Below are 16843 nucleotides of genomic sequence, written 5' to 3' on the forward strand. Positions count from 1 at the left end.
TGGCAAATAAGCCAGTCAAATGACTGTTTTGTCCTGAAATGTGCAGAATTATTTCAATGTTTTTGGAGTTGTGGGCCATGCTAGGCAAAGAACACTTGCATTGATGCCTTTGGGCTCAATGATACCAAGAATAACCACTAGTGAGGCATTAGTCCAATCATTGGAGTGTCTTCCACTTGATGGACAATAACTTTAATTTTACTCAGCCCCTGAGAGTGCACTTGTATTGATGCCATGGTCATTGGTCAGTGTGGACATGATCTGCCTCAGTATTTTTTATTTTGAAAGTTAAAATGTATACTCTCTGTAAAAAGATTAGCATGCTGCTGCTTAATTTCGTTCAGCTGAGAAAGTTCTATCATATGGGCATGTGGTATTTTGAACAAGATAATTTTTTGACAGCAGCTGTTGCCACATAATTTTTTTTAACTTGAGGTTATTGTAATTGGAGACATCCTCTGAATGATATCTGAATAATAAACTGCACATAGGTCCACACAGCAACATCAGAATATATGCAACATACACAAAATGCTGGAGGATCTCAGCAGGCCAGGCAGCATCTGTGGAAAAGAGTAAACAATCGCTGCTTTGGGCTGAAATCTTTCAAATTTTCTTGTCATTATCAGAATATGTGTATTATTTAGTACCTCATTTACAGTCATCCTTTATTTTGAATTATTTTCTAACTAGAAGAACTGTATGGTCTGAACTATGAACATTAATTTAGTCAAAATAGTAAAGCTTATACTGCAATGTAAGTTTTTATAAATTTCAAACTTTTGAAAGTAACGGATTTTGGTAGCATTTGTGATTCTGTTGTGTGGAGAATGAAGAGTGGCATGGTTAGCAATTATTCTTGAAATGACAGTTTCACTTCTGCTCTGGTATTTAACCAGAGGAAGTTAACCCACTGTTTCTGCCAACTCTACAAAGCATGGGAGACACAAGGCCATAGATGCAGGAATCTAGAAGAACAAAAAAAATCTGCTGGAGGAACTCTGTAAGTTGAGCAACATCTGTAGAAGGAAACAAATTGTCAATACAGGATTTTGATCTAAAACGTGGACAATTCCTTAGCAACACCCACTAAAGCACACCTTTGGTCTTGGCCCTAATCCTTAACTTTTTATTGTCCTCCATAGATGCTGCCTGCCTTGCTGAGTTCCTCCAACATTTTTTGTATGTGTTGCTCAGGATTTCCAGCATTTGCAGAATTTCTTGTGGTTGTGGTCAATTCCTTTCCTGCCACATAGTTTTAGCAAATTGCTTGTTACTATTCTCAAAACACTATTTACTTTAGTCCTTTGTCCCATCTTTTTTTCATTATCCTGTGAATGACGTGTTGAAATTTATTATGCATGAAAATTGGCTCATTTCAATAATAATTTGTTTTTGAAAATTGTCTAAAATATCACTTTTTCCCATTTAGTTTGGTACAATTACAGATTTTTGATAAATTTAGTTGGTGTATTTGCAGATCAATGATATAAATTCTCCTTTGATAGGTGGTGCCGTGCTGTGGAAGATGTTATCTTACCCACCAACCAGAAGAGCTCTTATAGTTGGATGTGGAATGCAACTCTTTCAGCAACTCTCTGGTATCAACACAGTCATGTATGTATCCAATTCTCTCCAGGTATTTTGCTAACTTTATTTTAATTTATTCTCTAATATTTCAGTTAATAATTAGGAATTACATTTTCTTTCATGTCTGTCAAAAAAAGTGCTATGGATGTGTCATGGCTGATTTTGAAATATTAAGCAAAATGTTAATGTCCTTAACTGTATTATGTAGAATTGTTTCGATGATTTAATTGAGCACTTTAAAACGGGAATAAATTGCTGAAGTACCAACGTCAAAAAAAAATCAAGGAACTGTGGTTGAAATGTTCAAAACTGCTGTACAGGCAGTCCCCAAGTTACAAACGTCTGATTTGCATACAACTCATACTTATGGATGGCCTGCCATAAAGCCTATTATACTGAAAATTCGAGTTAAATAAAATTGTTGGTAATAAGGAACGCATACACTACGTTTTGATGTAGCTGTTCCGACTTACGTACAAATCCATCTTAAAGACAGACTTAGGAACGGAACTTGTTTGTAACCTGGGAACTGCTTGTACTCCAGAAATGTGCTATTTGTTGTATCAAGTCTCTCTGTAGGAACCACACATCTATTCTCTATCTGCATTGTGTTCTGTATTGCACGTTTATTATGGTAACTAGTCACATTAGTGGGAGAGTGGTAGAAGCAAAGGGAATAAGTTGTGTCTTCATGCTTTCTTTTAGGCAGTTTATAGCTTGGGACCAATGGATGTCATTATCTTTTGCTGACAGCTCAATTATGTTTAGCCTACACTTGGGTATGCCTAAATTTCATTGCTTCAGAACTTCATATTTGCTAATTGCGAATAAGGAATCAAATACATATGCTTGACTTTTGGAGCCCTTATTGATGCTGAGGGCATGTCATAAAAGTGTAACGAATCTGTAGGGTCACTGGCAGTGACAAATGTTTGATTTGGCTGCTACACTCTCCTTTTCTCTTCTAATCACATAGTTACATATTTTGCTGTTACTGCTCCAGGACAGATAACATTTAATTCAAAACAAGAAGGGAACCAAGGATAATTCTGGAAACTATAGACTGCTAAGTCTCAAGTCAGTGGCAGGAAAGTTACTGGAGTGAATTTTTTGGGATAGGGTTTGAGCCTAATTTGGGAGAGCCAGCATGGCTTTGTGCCAAGCAGGTCGTGTATTATAAAATTGATTGAGTCTTTTGACAAGGTGACAAGAGTGATTGATGAAGGTAGAGCGGTAGATGTTGTCTACATGGATTTTAGTAAGGTGTTTGACAAAGTTCCTCATAGGAGGCTTATCCAGAAGATTAAGAGGCATGGTGAATTGGCCATTTGGATTTGGAACTGGCTTGCCCATGGTACACAGAGGGTATGGTCAAAGGGACTTATTCCAGCTATGATTTAGTGGTGTTCTGCAGGGATCTCTACAGAGATATCTGCTCTTTGTGATGAATATAAATGACCTAGATGAAAATATAGATGGTAGGTTACTAAGTTTGTAGATGATATGAAGATTAGTGTTGTGAGTAGGGTAGATGACTGACAAAGAGTACAGAGGGATGAAGATCAGCTGGTAGAAAAATAGCAGATGTAAAGTGTTGCACCCTGGTAGGTCAAATGTAATGAGACAGGACACTTTTATGGGCAATGTCCTTAACAGTACTGATTAGCAGAGGGATCTTGGGGTCGACGTTCATAGTTCCCTGAGAGTGGTCAAAGAAGGCACCGAGTTCAAAGGTAAAAAAATTATGTTGCAGCTTTATAAAACCCTGTAGTTAGGCCATATCTGAACTAGTGCATTAAGTTCTGGTCACCCCATTATAAGAAGGATGTCGAGGCTTTGCAGAGAGTGCAGAAGAGGTTTCACAGTATGGTGTTTAGATTTGAAAGTATGTGCTATAACGGAAGGTTGGACAAATTTTGTTTTGTTTTCTCTGGACTGGTGGAGGCTGGGAGAAGATCTGATGGGTTTATAAGATTATGAGAGACACAGAATCTTTTTTCCCAGGGTTGAAATTGTCTAAAACCTGAGGGTATGCACTTAAAGTGAGAGGGGATAATTTCAAAGAAGGTGTGAGGAGAATTTTTTTTCTTAGAGGTGTTGGGTCCCTGGATGCATTGCTTGGGGTAGTGGTAAAGGCAGAGACATTAGGGACTTTTAAGCAACAGATGTTTAGATCGGCATATCATTGTGGGCCGAAGGGTCTGTTCCTGTGCTGTACTGTTCTGTGTTCTAAAACAGCAAGTCTACTTTGAAAGAATTTTGTGGTAAAGTGAGATACAATGCTTCAGTGTACTTCTGGCTAAGTCTGTTATTTTAAGAATATTGTTTAAAAATATATATTGCCCATTTCAAACAAACACATTATTTGATAAGAATTGAAATAAGATTTCCTATCACTTACAAATGTTGTTTTTCAGCAAAAGTATAGTGCAATACATAAAGATATTATAAATTGCAATCAGAAATATAGACACATAAAACATGAAATAAGTAATGGAATGAGAAGAGGGAATGTCCTGGGTGGTAGGGGGTCCTTATGATGGACCTGTCTTTTAAAAGATGTCCTTAATGGTGTGGAGGCTGGTGCGCATAATAAAGCCAGCTGAGCCAGCTCTGCAGCTTTTTCCAATCCTTTGTAGTGGCCCTTCCATAGCAGATGGTAATGCAACTTGTCAGAATGCTCTACACAGTAAATCTGTAGAAATTTGCCAGCCTTTGGTGACATAATAAATCTGCTCAAAGTCATAATGAAATATAGCCACTGGTGTGCCCAGGATAGATCTTCAGAGATGTTGACACAAGAACTTGAAACAGCTCACCCTTTCCACTGCCGATCCCTCAATGAGCACTGGTGTGTATTTTCCTGACTTTCCCTTCCTGTAGTCCACAATCACTTTCTTGATCTCATTGATGTTAAATGCACGGATGTGTTTTGCGACGACTCAACCAGCCAATCTATCACTTTCCTGTATACCTTGTCACCATCTAAGATGCAGCCCTCAACAGTTGTGTCATTGGTGAATTTATAGTTGGCATTTGTGCCATCTATAAATTTACTAACCACATCTTACTAACCACATAATTATAGCCATAGAGAAAATAGAGCAGCAGGCTCAGTATGCTGTTTTGAGTGCCAGTGTTAATTGTCTGCAAGGAAATGTTATTTCTAATCTGCATTGATTATGGTCAAGGGAGCTGCAGGATTATTTGAAAATAGTACCATGGTCGGCATAGACATTGTAGGCCAAAAGGCCTGTTCCTGTGTTGGACTGTTTTATGTCTACAATCTGTACATAATGCAGTAATTCTTTACAAACTTCTCAAAGCTGAAACACAGCCTTGTTAAAATGATTTGCAGGTGAGATTGTCTAATAAAGACATTTTTATTAACAAGATTTAATTATAATTAATTTACATTTTTATAACTATACATTATCAGTTTAATATTTCATATCTTGTATGCCCTGCTTTCTTCTTCATTTTAATGATTGTCAGTGTAATATTTGATTGGACTGGTGCTGTGACATGATATCATGACATCCTTTCTCTCTACTTTTTTTTGTGTATATATGTTGAAGAAAGAGGGATATCAGAAGAGGTGTCTTTTTGTGTGGAGCTCCCGAGGGAATCTTTAGATTCTTCCATTTTTGCATTATAATGCTGCCTTTAAAATAACGGATACACAACACACTAGTCAGCGATAATAAACCTGATTGTGATTTATCAATGGCTGATGCACGTGCTCTTTCTCTGAAACAGATCTTTAGGTATTGGAGACTTGGTAGGAGTTCTGGATGGCTAACGGTGTGGATAACTTGAACTTGTATGAGCACTTTGGGAAATGTTTGGGCACTCCTCAGTGGAATGAGTTGACAGAAATGCAGATTTACTGTGGTCCAAATTGCAGATTGTCATAATTGGAATAAGTATTATTGTCACCTATACCAAAGTATTGTGAAAAACTTGTTTTGCATTTCATTCTTACTGATCAATTCATTACACAGTGCATTGAGGTCACACAAGGCAAAACAATAGCAGAATGAAATATAATAGCTACAGAGAAAGGCAAAGTGCAATGCAGATTGACAATAAGGTGCAAGATCATACTGAGGTAGACTGTCAGGAATCCAACAGCAGGGTAGAAGCTATTCTTGAGTCTGGTGGTACGTGCTTTCAAGCTTTTATACAGCCTCCGATCCCAAAACAAACAACTGATCATGCTGTGTGTAATAACTGGATGCTCCCATGAATATTTTTTTTCTCAATCAGGTACCAACCTCTGGTCTGGATGTGCAATTCTGTTTTAGGATCAGAAAGATAAGGTCCATAACAGCATAAAGACTGGTCTTGCTTAGGACTCCATGGAAAATGAAGTGTGGTTCATTTATCATATAATTGATTTTACGAGATCTTGGCATAGAGTGACCCATCTTCTGAGGAGGAATTGATGCTCATCTGACTTCATGTGATTACTTGAAATAAGGAACTGAGAAATAGAGAATAGAGAAAATAATAGAGAAATAGAGAATGGAGATGGATTTCTCAGTTTTCCTTTCCATCAAATGTGTTCAGACAACAATCTGGGCAATAAGCCAAACATCTGAAGCATTTTCAGTAAAGCTTCCCAATCATAGCTCTCATTTCAGAACACAGAAGACACCCCCTCCCTGTAAGCATCCCTTCCTGGCTGATATACTGCCCACTTCCTGTTGCTGTGGCTGTCTATGCAGTATGCCCTTTTACCTTCCCTTGAATTGCCAATTCACTAGTGCCGGGCTTATGGCACGTTGGTCTTGGAGGAATACAAAATTCTGCAAACACAATGAAAAGAGGAAACATTTTAACAATACTGCCATAACTTGCCAATTCACCAGTTTACCAGGCATGACTCCTTTTCACATTTGCCTGGCCATTGAGTTCTCATTACATAGTTGGCGTTCTGCCGATGAAAGCTCAGTGTATAATGACCCCTTTTTTCTTAAATTGATGTAATAATCTCTCATATCCTAGAATGTTTACTCTGCGTTAAGTGAGTGCTAATGTGCTTAACCAAGCCAAATGTAGTGAAACAATGTGTTCTGCCTTCCTCCTCTGGTCTCCACTTCTGCTCCTGTTCTCTTGATGGTTGGTTTGGGACTGCTGACTGTGTGTGGATGGTTCCCTTTATTGGCTTCCTTCATAAGAAAAAATCATGCTGCATATCTGGTTACTTTGGGGAAAATAGCCAGTGTGCGTGCAGTTTTATGTAGACAGAAATAATTTTTTAAATGGATTAAGCAACAATAGGGGAACCTAGATATGTAAACACAAAATACTCTGCAGACGTTGGGGTCAAAGCAACATGCACAACACACCGGAGGAACTCAGCAGATCAGGCAGCATCTGTGGAAATGAACAGACATATACCGTCTGGGTAGTCTCCAGCCCCTTGGCATGAACATTGAATTCTCCAACTTCTGGTAATTCACTCCTTCTTCCTCCCCCCATCCCAGTTCCACTCTGCCTCCTCCTCCAGCTGCCTATGACCTCTTTCATGGTTCTGCCTCCTTCTACTAGCCATAGTGCTTTTGCCTTGCATTCCTTCTTCACCTTTCTTGCTTATCCCCTCCCCCACCCCTTGATCTTTCCCCTTACTGGTATTTCACTTGGCACCTGCCAGCCTTCTCCTTCCCACCCTCCCGCACCTTCTTTATAGGGCCCCTGCCCCCTCCCTCTTCAGTCCTGACAAAGGGTCTCAGCCCGAAACGTTGACAGTCCGTTTCCACGGATGCTGCCCAACCTGCTGAGTTCCTCCAGCATGTTGTATCCTAGGTATGTGCCTGGCATGGAGGTTTATAGCTCCCTCCAGTGTGTCCTTGAGGGGAGCTTCTTTTGCCCCTGTATCAATGCAGATCATCTCTGTCACCTTGATGATACCTTAAGCCCTTGAACAACATCCTCACTCTCTTTCCCCAGTTCGTATTCCTCCCACTAGATTCAAGTGCTTGTCTGTGAATGATCAAGATTAACAAAAAGTCGCCAAATGGTATACAAATATTGCTGGTTCTGTGCATGAATGGGTATTTATGTTAATGCTGTTGGTACAACTGGGATATAGGAGGAGAGCACATGCTTTGAAGCCTTTGTGTGTGTTTGTAGGTGACATTGCTCCATATTTTCGGTTGTTATAGTTGATGACCAGCTCTACTTGCTGTCCTCAAAATTTCCACATGGTGCATAGTACCTCCCTTTTAACATTGATTTGATTTTAAAGCATTCAGAATATGGTCTGTAATAGGGGAGGAACTTCTACCTCTATGCCTTACTTCTTTGTTTATCTCTTTTGTGAATGTGGATTTCATCAGCAGATGAGCTGGGGCATAAACAAACTTGAGTAATGTTTGAAAGGTGCAAGATTATTTTAAGTCAGTTTAAGAATGTGCCTGTCATGTGGCTTCATCCACTTGCAAATACAATCAAGATTATGATTACCTTTTGTGAAGTAGTGTGTGGACACCATTTTCATGGTTGAAGGATATATTAGAATGCTAACATAATGTAAGTGTACAGCATTCAATATTGTGATATTTCAAAGAGGTAATGTAAGAAGAAAAATCGTGTTCACAGATTACTGAATTGTTTTGTAGAGGAGAACCAATTGGTTGTTTTAGTAAAAGATGTTTAAAGATGTATTTGATTATCATGCAGTTTCTGTTTGCTCTGCTCTCCAAATCTCACACTTTGCTGTGCTTCTTCTTTGTGTGATAACAGTAAATATTATTAGTAGCCTTAAAGGTAAAATATTGACCATGTCAATATTGTAACTAAATAGTACATTGACATCTGGTACTGAGATTTAGTTTCCAATTGTTTTGTAGCCTAAGGTAGAAGCAAACAATTTTTACCTGAAAGAAGATTAAGAGGAATACAACTATGGAAAAATGTAGTGTCTGTCAAAACTTAAAGAACGTGCTAACACTTTAATTTTACTATCAACAAGTACAAAAGCTGGATGGACTCAGCAGGTCGGGCAGCATCCGTTGAAATGGCTCATTTCAACGGATGCTGCCCAACCTGCTGAGTTCATCCAGCTTTTGTGCGTGTTGATTTGACCACAGCATCTGCAGTGTACTTTGTGTTTAATTTTACTATAACTTCTGTTTGTTCTCTTTTTATCCCACCACCTTTTTTGTTCATTGCTTTTAAATTAGTTTTGCTTGCAAGTTTCAAAGGATCCACAGTTAAAATATTAATCTGTGTGTTGTTCCCTTACATTAAATGATACAGCCATTTTCCCAGTCTTTCCGTTTTTTGTTTGGATAAAACGGAAATTTGGGTGCTGTTAATACACTTGGCCTGATAAATTGCCTGCTCTTGTCAAAATTCAACATTTTTTAAAAAAAGGTGTCAAGAAGTTTCTGGTAAATTTCAAAACGCAGTAAAACTGATTTTTAATCCAGCATCTGATCATTCAGAAATCCTGATAATTTGGCACCTGGTTTACTCATGCAGCCTGAGTGTGAGCCAGCTATTGAGAGTGCAAGGTGAGTCTCTGGCCATGGCCAGGTTGCAGACTTGGATGGGTATGAGGTAGGAACCCACATTGCATCACTAGTGGTCAGGAAGTTGTTGTTTTGCAGCTGATGCAAGGATCTCAAACTGGTGAGATCCCCGTTGGAGATGGTGGAAGTTCCAGAGAATTTTGTGCTAGATGTAGAGGCTAGTGGGGTGGTAGATGAGGACAAGAGGAACCCTATGCCTGGTGTGGTGGCAGGAGGATTGGGTGAGGGGCAGATGTGTGTGAAGTGGAAGATGTGCGGGTGAGGGCAGCATTGATCGTGGAGGAAGGAAAGCCCCCTTTTTTTTTGAAGGAGGAGGACATCTAATCAGTTCTGGAATGAAAAGCCTCATCCTGAGAATTGATGCTGAAGCGATGGAGGCACTGGGAGAAGGGGATGGCATTTTCACAAGTGACAGGGTGGGAAGAGGTGTAGTCCAGATAGTTGTGAGAATCAGTGGGTTTATAAAAGTTATCAGTAGATAGACTGTCTTCAGAGAAAGGGGAGGGAGGTGTTGGAAATGGACCAAGTAAATTTGAGGGCAGGGTAGAAGTTGGAGGCAAAGTTGGTGAAGTCAATGAGCTCAGCTTGGGTGTAGAAAGCAACACCAATGCAGTCGTCGATGTAGCGTAGAATGAGTTGGAGAGCAATACCAGTATAGGTTTGGAGCATGGACTGTTTGAAGTAGCCAACAAAGAGGAAGGCATAGCTGTGGTCCATGGGTGTGCCCATGGCTACACCTTTGGTTTGAAGTAAGTGGGAGGAGCCAAAGGGAGAATTATTGAAAGTGAGGACCTGTTTCACCAGTTGGAGGAGAGAGGTGGTTGGTGGGGAACTGGTTGGGTCTGTTGTCCAGAAAGAAGCAGAGAGCTTTAAGACCAATCTGATACTACAGGATGGAGGTGTATAGAGACTGGACATCCATAGTGAAAATGAGACCATCGGGGCCAGGGATTGAAGTCATTGAAAAGATGAAGTGTGTGGTGTAAATTTGGTTGACATAGAAATTAGTCACTACTCCACATTGAATAGAATTATAAACTATATACAGGATCATAGTTTATAGATTAGATATAAACTACGTTCCTAATTAATGGATCCACCTCTTATTCAATCTTAGTGCAGCTTGAAGCCAAACTAAACTAATATTTACATCTCATTCTATTTTCTTTTTTTCTGAGGTTTAAACTTCTTACCTTGTGATGTGATTCCTGTTACTGAATAAGCAAAAATGAGTCCTGCACACTCATTCTGTGTGGGAATAAACAAGAAAATAAAACTTGAATCACAACAGAAGGTGCTTAGTTCAGTTATAGCTATAGTAGGTAAGGCAGCAGCAACTACAGAAGTGTTTCAGATCGAAGCAAAGCTTTTTCTCTATATTTAACACAAAGCCTGGTGCCAATGGGTCTAAGTTGTAGTTATTAGAAAGTAAAACATTCTTTGTACAGGTGACCATGTAGTACAGAAGGAAAACTGAATGCATTGTGATTTTGTGTAATGCAGAACTGATTTTATTTTTCTGATTAAATCTGAAGAGCAGAGTAGAGATATGTTCCTATGTGATTTCTCCCCACCCCCCGCCCCCAATCAGTACTGATGGCATGTATCATAGCTGCTAGTTCATGGTGAAGGGTCACTTAAGAGATGGCTTTGGAAGGTAAATCTCAAGTGGCCAGCAACTGTATGTGAAGATGGAAACAACTACAGATGCTGTTACAAACTCTCCAAATCAAGCCATTGCACAGAGATTTTTCTCCAGCATTAAACCTCTTTAAAATTATCAAGTTTTACTTTCAGTGCCGTTCATTTTCTTTGTTTACAATTTGCACAAATTCTTTGAGTGAAGTTTATTCAGTATCTTGGACTTTTGGTAGTGATTTGTGAATTCCTTAAGGTTGAATTCCAGATGCAAAGCTCCCAGGGCTATTCAATGTAAAGTAATTGCCAAATTATTTATTTAAAATTATTTTGAGGCATTTGTTTATTATTCCACTCCCAACAAAATTTTGACCCTATTTATTACTGTTTTTGAGTGGGACCTGTGGAATATTTTGGATGGAAATTCAACAAACAGGCTTCAAGTTCATGATCAACAGAGCAGCTGTGATATTTCTACCCTGTTTGCTTCTGAGGGTGGTCTTCCTGCAGCAGGTACCTCAGTACAAAAGGCCAATTCCTCAAAATCATTAATCCAATGACAGGATAAATGGAATAACATCATTCATTTCTCTGATGGGATATATCATTTGTGTACCCAGTAGCAGATTACTAAAGGCCGTCAAATCTGAAATCTGAGCTCCACCCCCTTAAGAGATTACTAGCTGGAAAAAAGAAGAAAAGATTGCCGCTGTTCTCAAAGCCTGAAGTGTTTCTCCTCTAATTTGTGGGAATCCCTGCCCTATTCAAAGTAGGAAAGGAGAATTCCAGATGTGGTTGACAATCTCACTTGTTAGAACAAGGAAGCCCAGCACAGTATCTCTCAAACCCAATCAGTTAAGCAGCTCCTTCTCCACTTGCTTCAGAGGCTCTAGGTCACACACCAAAAATAGAACTTGCAAATCAACCTTGGCTCTAGGTCACACACCAAAAATAGAACTTGCAAATCAACCTTGGCCCCAAGAGGCGAGCCGAGAAACAATGATTGGAGCTTTCATTCTGAGCCACTGCATGCTGAATGTAGCAGATTTTGAAATAAATTATTCCTTCAGTTCATTAATGATTTCAACTGCAGTATATTTATACAATCACAATTGTTTGTTGTTACTTTGCATCAGTTAAACTGCTTTCATAGCATTTGTCTATTTTCTTACAAGGCCAAGTTGCTAGCTTGCTCAATCCAGCACGGATAGAAAGGAGCAAGGAGCTGGCCAGATTCAAACCCAAGACCATTGACCTCAAAGTCTGGTGCTGATGCCACTTCACCACTGGCTGGCTACAGTCACAATATTTGCAGGTTTCTGGTTCAATTTTTTGGATATTCATTTCAAGAGGAAATGTAAATTTAGTTAAATCACTATTCTTTTTCAGCCAGAATTTTCAGCTGTTCTCCCCTATTTATTGGAATGGAGACAGACATACAATGCCTTGAAAAAGTATTCGGCCCCCACAACAATTTTCACATTTTATTGACTCATTTTCTAAATTTAAAATATATTGAAGTAAGATTTGAGTTAATCTACAAAACTTTGTGCATCATGTCAAATCAAAAGAAAAATTCCTTAACGTCAAAAAATTTACTTAAAATTTAAAACCAAAATTGTGGCTGAAAGAAGTATTCCACTCCTTCATAATTACCATGCTAACTTTCCTCGGGTGCAATACTGCATATTACCTCACCAACTCACCCGATTTGTTGATGTAAAATATTTTGGAAGATCACCAATTTCCATTGAATTTATAGGAATAAATAACCCTCTGTAAGGGACAACACTACTGTAGATTTTTTTTTAACTTTTTTTATTGCATTTTTAAATGGTTACAAAGTATGAAAAAACAATGTATATAACCCTTACCCCCTCCCCTTAACCCCTCCCCCCTAACTGCCCTATAGAAAAAAAAGAGAGAAAGAAAAAAAAGAAAGAAAGAAAGAATGCCTGGTTGTTGGAAGATCTCCACATACTCCATGGAATTCGTAATAACTTTAATATGTATATTTATTTCTTTCCCCTAATAACCAATTGTTTCATCTTCAGAGCATCTATATATTTAATCCTGTCTTTTGTAAATAAGGGCTCCAAATTTTCAGAAATGTTTCATATTTATCTCTTAAATTATAAGTAATTTTTTCTAATGGAATACAACCATAGATTTCTTTCTTCCAAGAGTCTATACTTAAATGTGTATCCGATTTCCAAGTAACTGCAATAACTTTTTTGGCTACTGCCAGTGCAATTTTTATAAATTCTTTCTGATACTTATTTAGTTTGAGTTTCGGTTTTATCCCTTCAATATCACCTAGTAAAAATAATATTGGATTATGAGGAAATTGTGTTCCTGTAATTTGTTCCAGTAAAAGTCTTAAATTTGTCCAAAAAGGTTGAATTTTAGAGCAAGACCATGTCGAATGTAAAAAAGTACCAGTTTCCTGGTTACATCGGAAACACTGATCCGATAAATTTGAATTTAATTTTTTTATTTTTTGTGGTGTAATATATAATTGATGTAGAAAATTATACTGCACTAATCTTAACCGAACATTTATTGTATTTGTCATACTATCAAGACATAGTCTTGACCAATTTGTTTCTTCAGTTTTAATATTCAAATCACTTTCCCATTTTTGTCTTGACTTATGGACTCCTTGTTTAATTACCTGTCTTTGAATCAAATTATACATGCAAGATATAAATTTTTTAATATTTCCTTTTTGAATTAAAATTTCTATTTCATTAGATTTCGGCAATAACATTGTTTGACCTAATTTTTCTCTTAAATAAGCCCTTAATTGAAAGTAACAAAATAAAGTGTTATTTGATATTTTATATTTATTCTTTAATTGATCAAATGACATTAATATACCTCCTTCAAAACAATTCCCTATATATCTAATCCCATTTTGAATCCAATTATATAAAAGTTGATTGTCCATTGTGAAAGGAATAAGTCTATTTTGAATTAAAGATCTCTTTGCTAATGAAGATTTTTTTGTCTCATCATCAACATTTATCTTATTCCATAAATCAATCAAATGTTTTAATATAGGAGATTCTTTCTTTTCCCGTATCCATTTAGATTCCCATTTGTATATAAAATCTTCTGGTACGTTTTCTCCTATTTTATCTAATTCTATTCTAATCCATGCCGGTTTATCTTTCTCGAAAAAAGATGCAATAAATCTAAGTTGATTTGCTTTATAATAATTCTTAAAATTTGGAAGTTGTAATCCTCCTCGATCAAATTTCCATGTCAATTTTTCCAACGATATTCTTGACATCTTACCTTTCCAGAGGAATTTCCTCACATATTTGTTTAACTCTTGAAAAAACTTCTGGGGTAATTGTATTGGTAATGATTGAAATAAATATTGTAATCTAGGGAATATATTCATTTTTATAGTATTTACTCTACCTACTAATGTTATTGGTAATGCCATCCATTTTTCAAGATCTTCCTGAATTTTTTTCAAAAGTGGTAAGTAATTTAATTTGTATAAGTTTTTTATATCATTATCAACTCTTATACCTAAATATTTTATACCATTTGCTGGCCATCTAAATTGAGTTATTAATCGACATTGATTATAATCTCCTTTAGTAAGAGGTAAAATTTCACTTTTATCCCAATTTATTTTATAACCGGATATTTTCCCATATTCTTCTAGTCTATAAGATAATTTGCATAGTGAATGTAATGGATCTGTTAAATAAAGTAGAACATCATCAGCAAATAAGTTAATCTTGTATTCTTCCTGATTAACTCTGGAAACCCTTAATATCTGGGTCCATTCTAATTAATTCAGCTAGTGGTTCTATTGCCAACACAAATAAAGCAGGTGATAGTGGGCAACCTTGCCTAGTTGATCTTGTTAACTGAAATGATGTTGAAATTTGACCATTTGTCACTACTTTAGCTTTGGGATTAGTATTTAAGGTTTTAATCCATTTTATAAATGATGTTCCTAGTCCATATTTTTCCTTAAATAAAAAATCCCATTCCAATCTATCAAATGCTTTTTCTGCATCTAAAGCAACTGCCACACTCATTTCCTCCCTCTTTTGTGCTAAATGGATTATACTAAATAACAGAGTTACATTATCTGCCGATTGTCTATTTTTGATAAATCCTGTTTGATCCATATGCACTAATTTTGGTAAGCATTTAGATAATCTATTAGATAAGATTTTTGCTATTATTTTATAATCGGTGTTTAATAAAGAAATAGGTCTATATGATGCTGGTTTTAAAAGGTCTCTATCTTTTTTTGGCAATACTATTAAAATAGCTGTTGAAAAAGATTCTGGAAGTTTATGCATTCTTTCCGCTTGATATATTAACTCCATAAAAGAAGGAATTAATAAATCTTTAAACTTTTTATAAAATTCAGGTGGAAAAGCATCTTCTCCTGGAGATTTATTACTTTGAAGTGATCCCAAAGCTTCTTCAACTTCCTTCAATGTAAAAGCCATACCTAATCCCTTCTGTTCTTCTGTATTTAATTTTGGAAGAGTTATTTGTGATAAAAATTCTTCTATCTTAACGTCATCATTCTTTGATTCTGATTTATACAACTCAGAATAAAAATTCTTAAAAGCCTCATTAATTTCTAGAGGTTTATAAGTAATTTCATTCACTTTTGTTCAAATTGCATTTATTGTTTTAGAAATCTGATCTGTTTTTAACTGCCATGCAAGAACTTTATGTGATCTTTCACCTAATTCATAATATCTCTGTTTAGTTCTCATAATTGCTTTTTCTGTTCGATATGTCTGGAGTGTATTATATTTTAACTTCTTATTAATAAGTTGTTTTCGTTTTTCTTCTGTCATATTTCTTTGAGATTCTTTTTCTAATTTTATAATCTCTTTTTCCAATTGATCTATTTCTATCATATATTCCTTAATTTTAGAAGTATAACTTATTATCTGGCCTCTCAAATATGCTTTCATTGATTCCCACAATATAAATTTATCATCAACTGAATGTAAATTTGTATCTAAAAAGAACTGAATCTGCTTTTTCATAAAATCACAAAAACCTTGACGTTTTAGTAGAATTGAATTAAATCTCCATCTATAAATTGATTCCTCTTTATCTATCATTATCATTGTCATTATTAAAGGAGAGTGATCAGACAATATTCTTGCTTTATATTCCACGTTTTTCACTCTATCTTGAGTATTTGTTGATAATAGGAAAAAATCTATCCTTGAATATGTTTTATGTCTATTTGAATAGAATGAATAATCCCTTTCTTTTGGATTGATTCTTCTCCATATATCAATCAAATTTAAATCTTTCATCAATGATAGAGTTAATTTTGCTACTTTTGATTTTGTAATAGCCTTTGTTGATCTATCTAAAACTGGATCTAAACAAAAATTAAAATCTCCACCTATTAATATTTTATCATGTGCATTAGCCAAATTCAAAAAGACCTCCTGTATAAATTTTACATCATTTTCATTTGGTGCATAAATATTCATAAGAGTCCATAGTTCTGAAAAAATTTGACAATGTATAATTAAATATCTTCCTGCCGAATCAATTAATACATTTTGTATTTTAATTGGTAAATTTTTATTAACCAAAATTGCAACTCCTCTTGCCTTTGAGTTAAATGAAGCTGCAATAACATTTCCAACCCAGTCTCTTTTTAATTTCTGATGTTCTATATCCGTTAAATGAGTTTCTTGTAAGAAAGCTATATCTATTTTCATTTTTTTAATATATGTTAAAATTCTTTTTCTTTTTATTGGTCCATTAAGCCCATTAACATTAAAACTTAAAAAATTCAATAAATTAGTCATTATTTTTATTTATGTTACTCCAATCTATAATAATACCTAATCTTTCAACTTTCATTGTATCCTGGGAAATCTTTTTAGAAGTCTCCATGTTGCTATGTGTGTCCCCACCAATCATCCAGGCAAAAGAATAGAAGAAAAATAGAAAATAAAGAAAAAAACAAAATACCCCCCTACTAATGTTGTGAAAGAAAGGAAACACAACATTACCCCCCTCTATTGTACGGGTCATGGCAATCGCCATGATTA

At 36.2% G+C, this 16843-nt stretch overlaps 1 protein-coding gene across 5 annotated transcripts in view; it reads left to right on the plus strand.

Moving 5' to 3' along the window:
• The window catches only part of LOC132403828 (proton myo-inositol cotransporter-like), a 207505-nt gene that overhangs the window by 80566 nt on the left and 110096 nt on the right, over window positions 1-16843 (plus strand). For 4 of the 5 annotated variants that reach the window (XM_059987542.1, XM_059987543.1, XM_059987544.1 and 1 more), the window contains exon 4: window positions 1509-1617. The exons of the other annotated variant lie outside the window; for it this stretch is intronic. In XM_059987542.1, coding sequence (XP_059843525.1) covers window positions 1509-1617 — 109 coding nt within the window. The remainder of the gene's footprint in view (window positions 1-1508; window positions 1618-16843) is intronic. 5 annotated transcript variants of the gene reach the window in all.

The sequence above is a fragment of the Hypanus sabinus genome, chromosome 13 (assembly GCF_030144855.1).
Source record: "Hypanus sabinus isolate sHypSab1 chromosome 13, sHypSab1.hap1, whole genome shotgun sequence".
In the NCBI taxonomy this organism is placed as follows: Eukaryota; Metazoa; Chordata; class Chondrichthyes; order Myliobatiformes; family Dasyatidae; genus Hypanus; species Hypanus sabinus.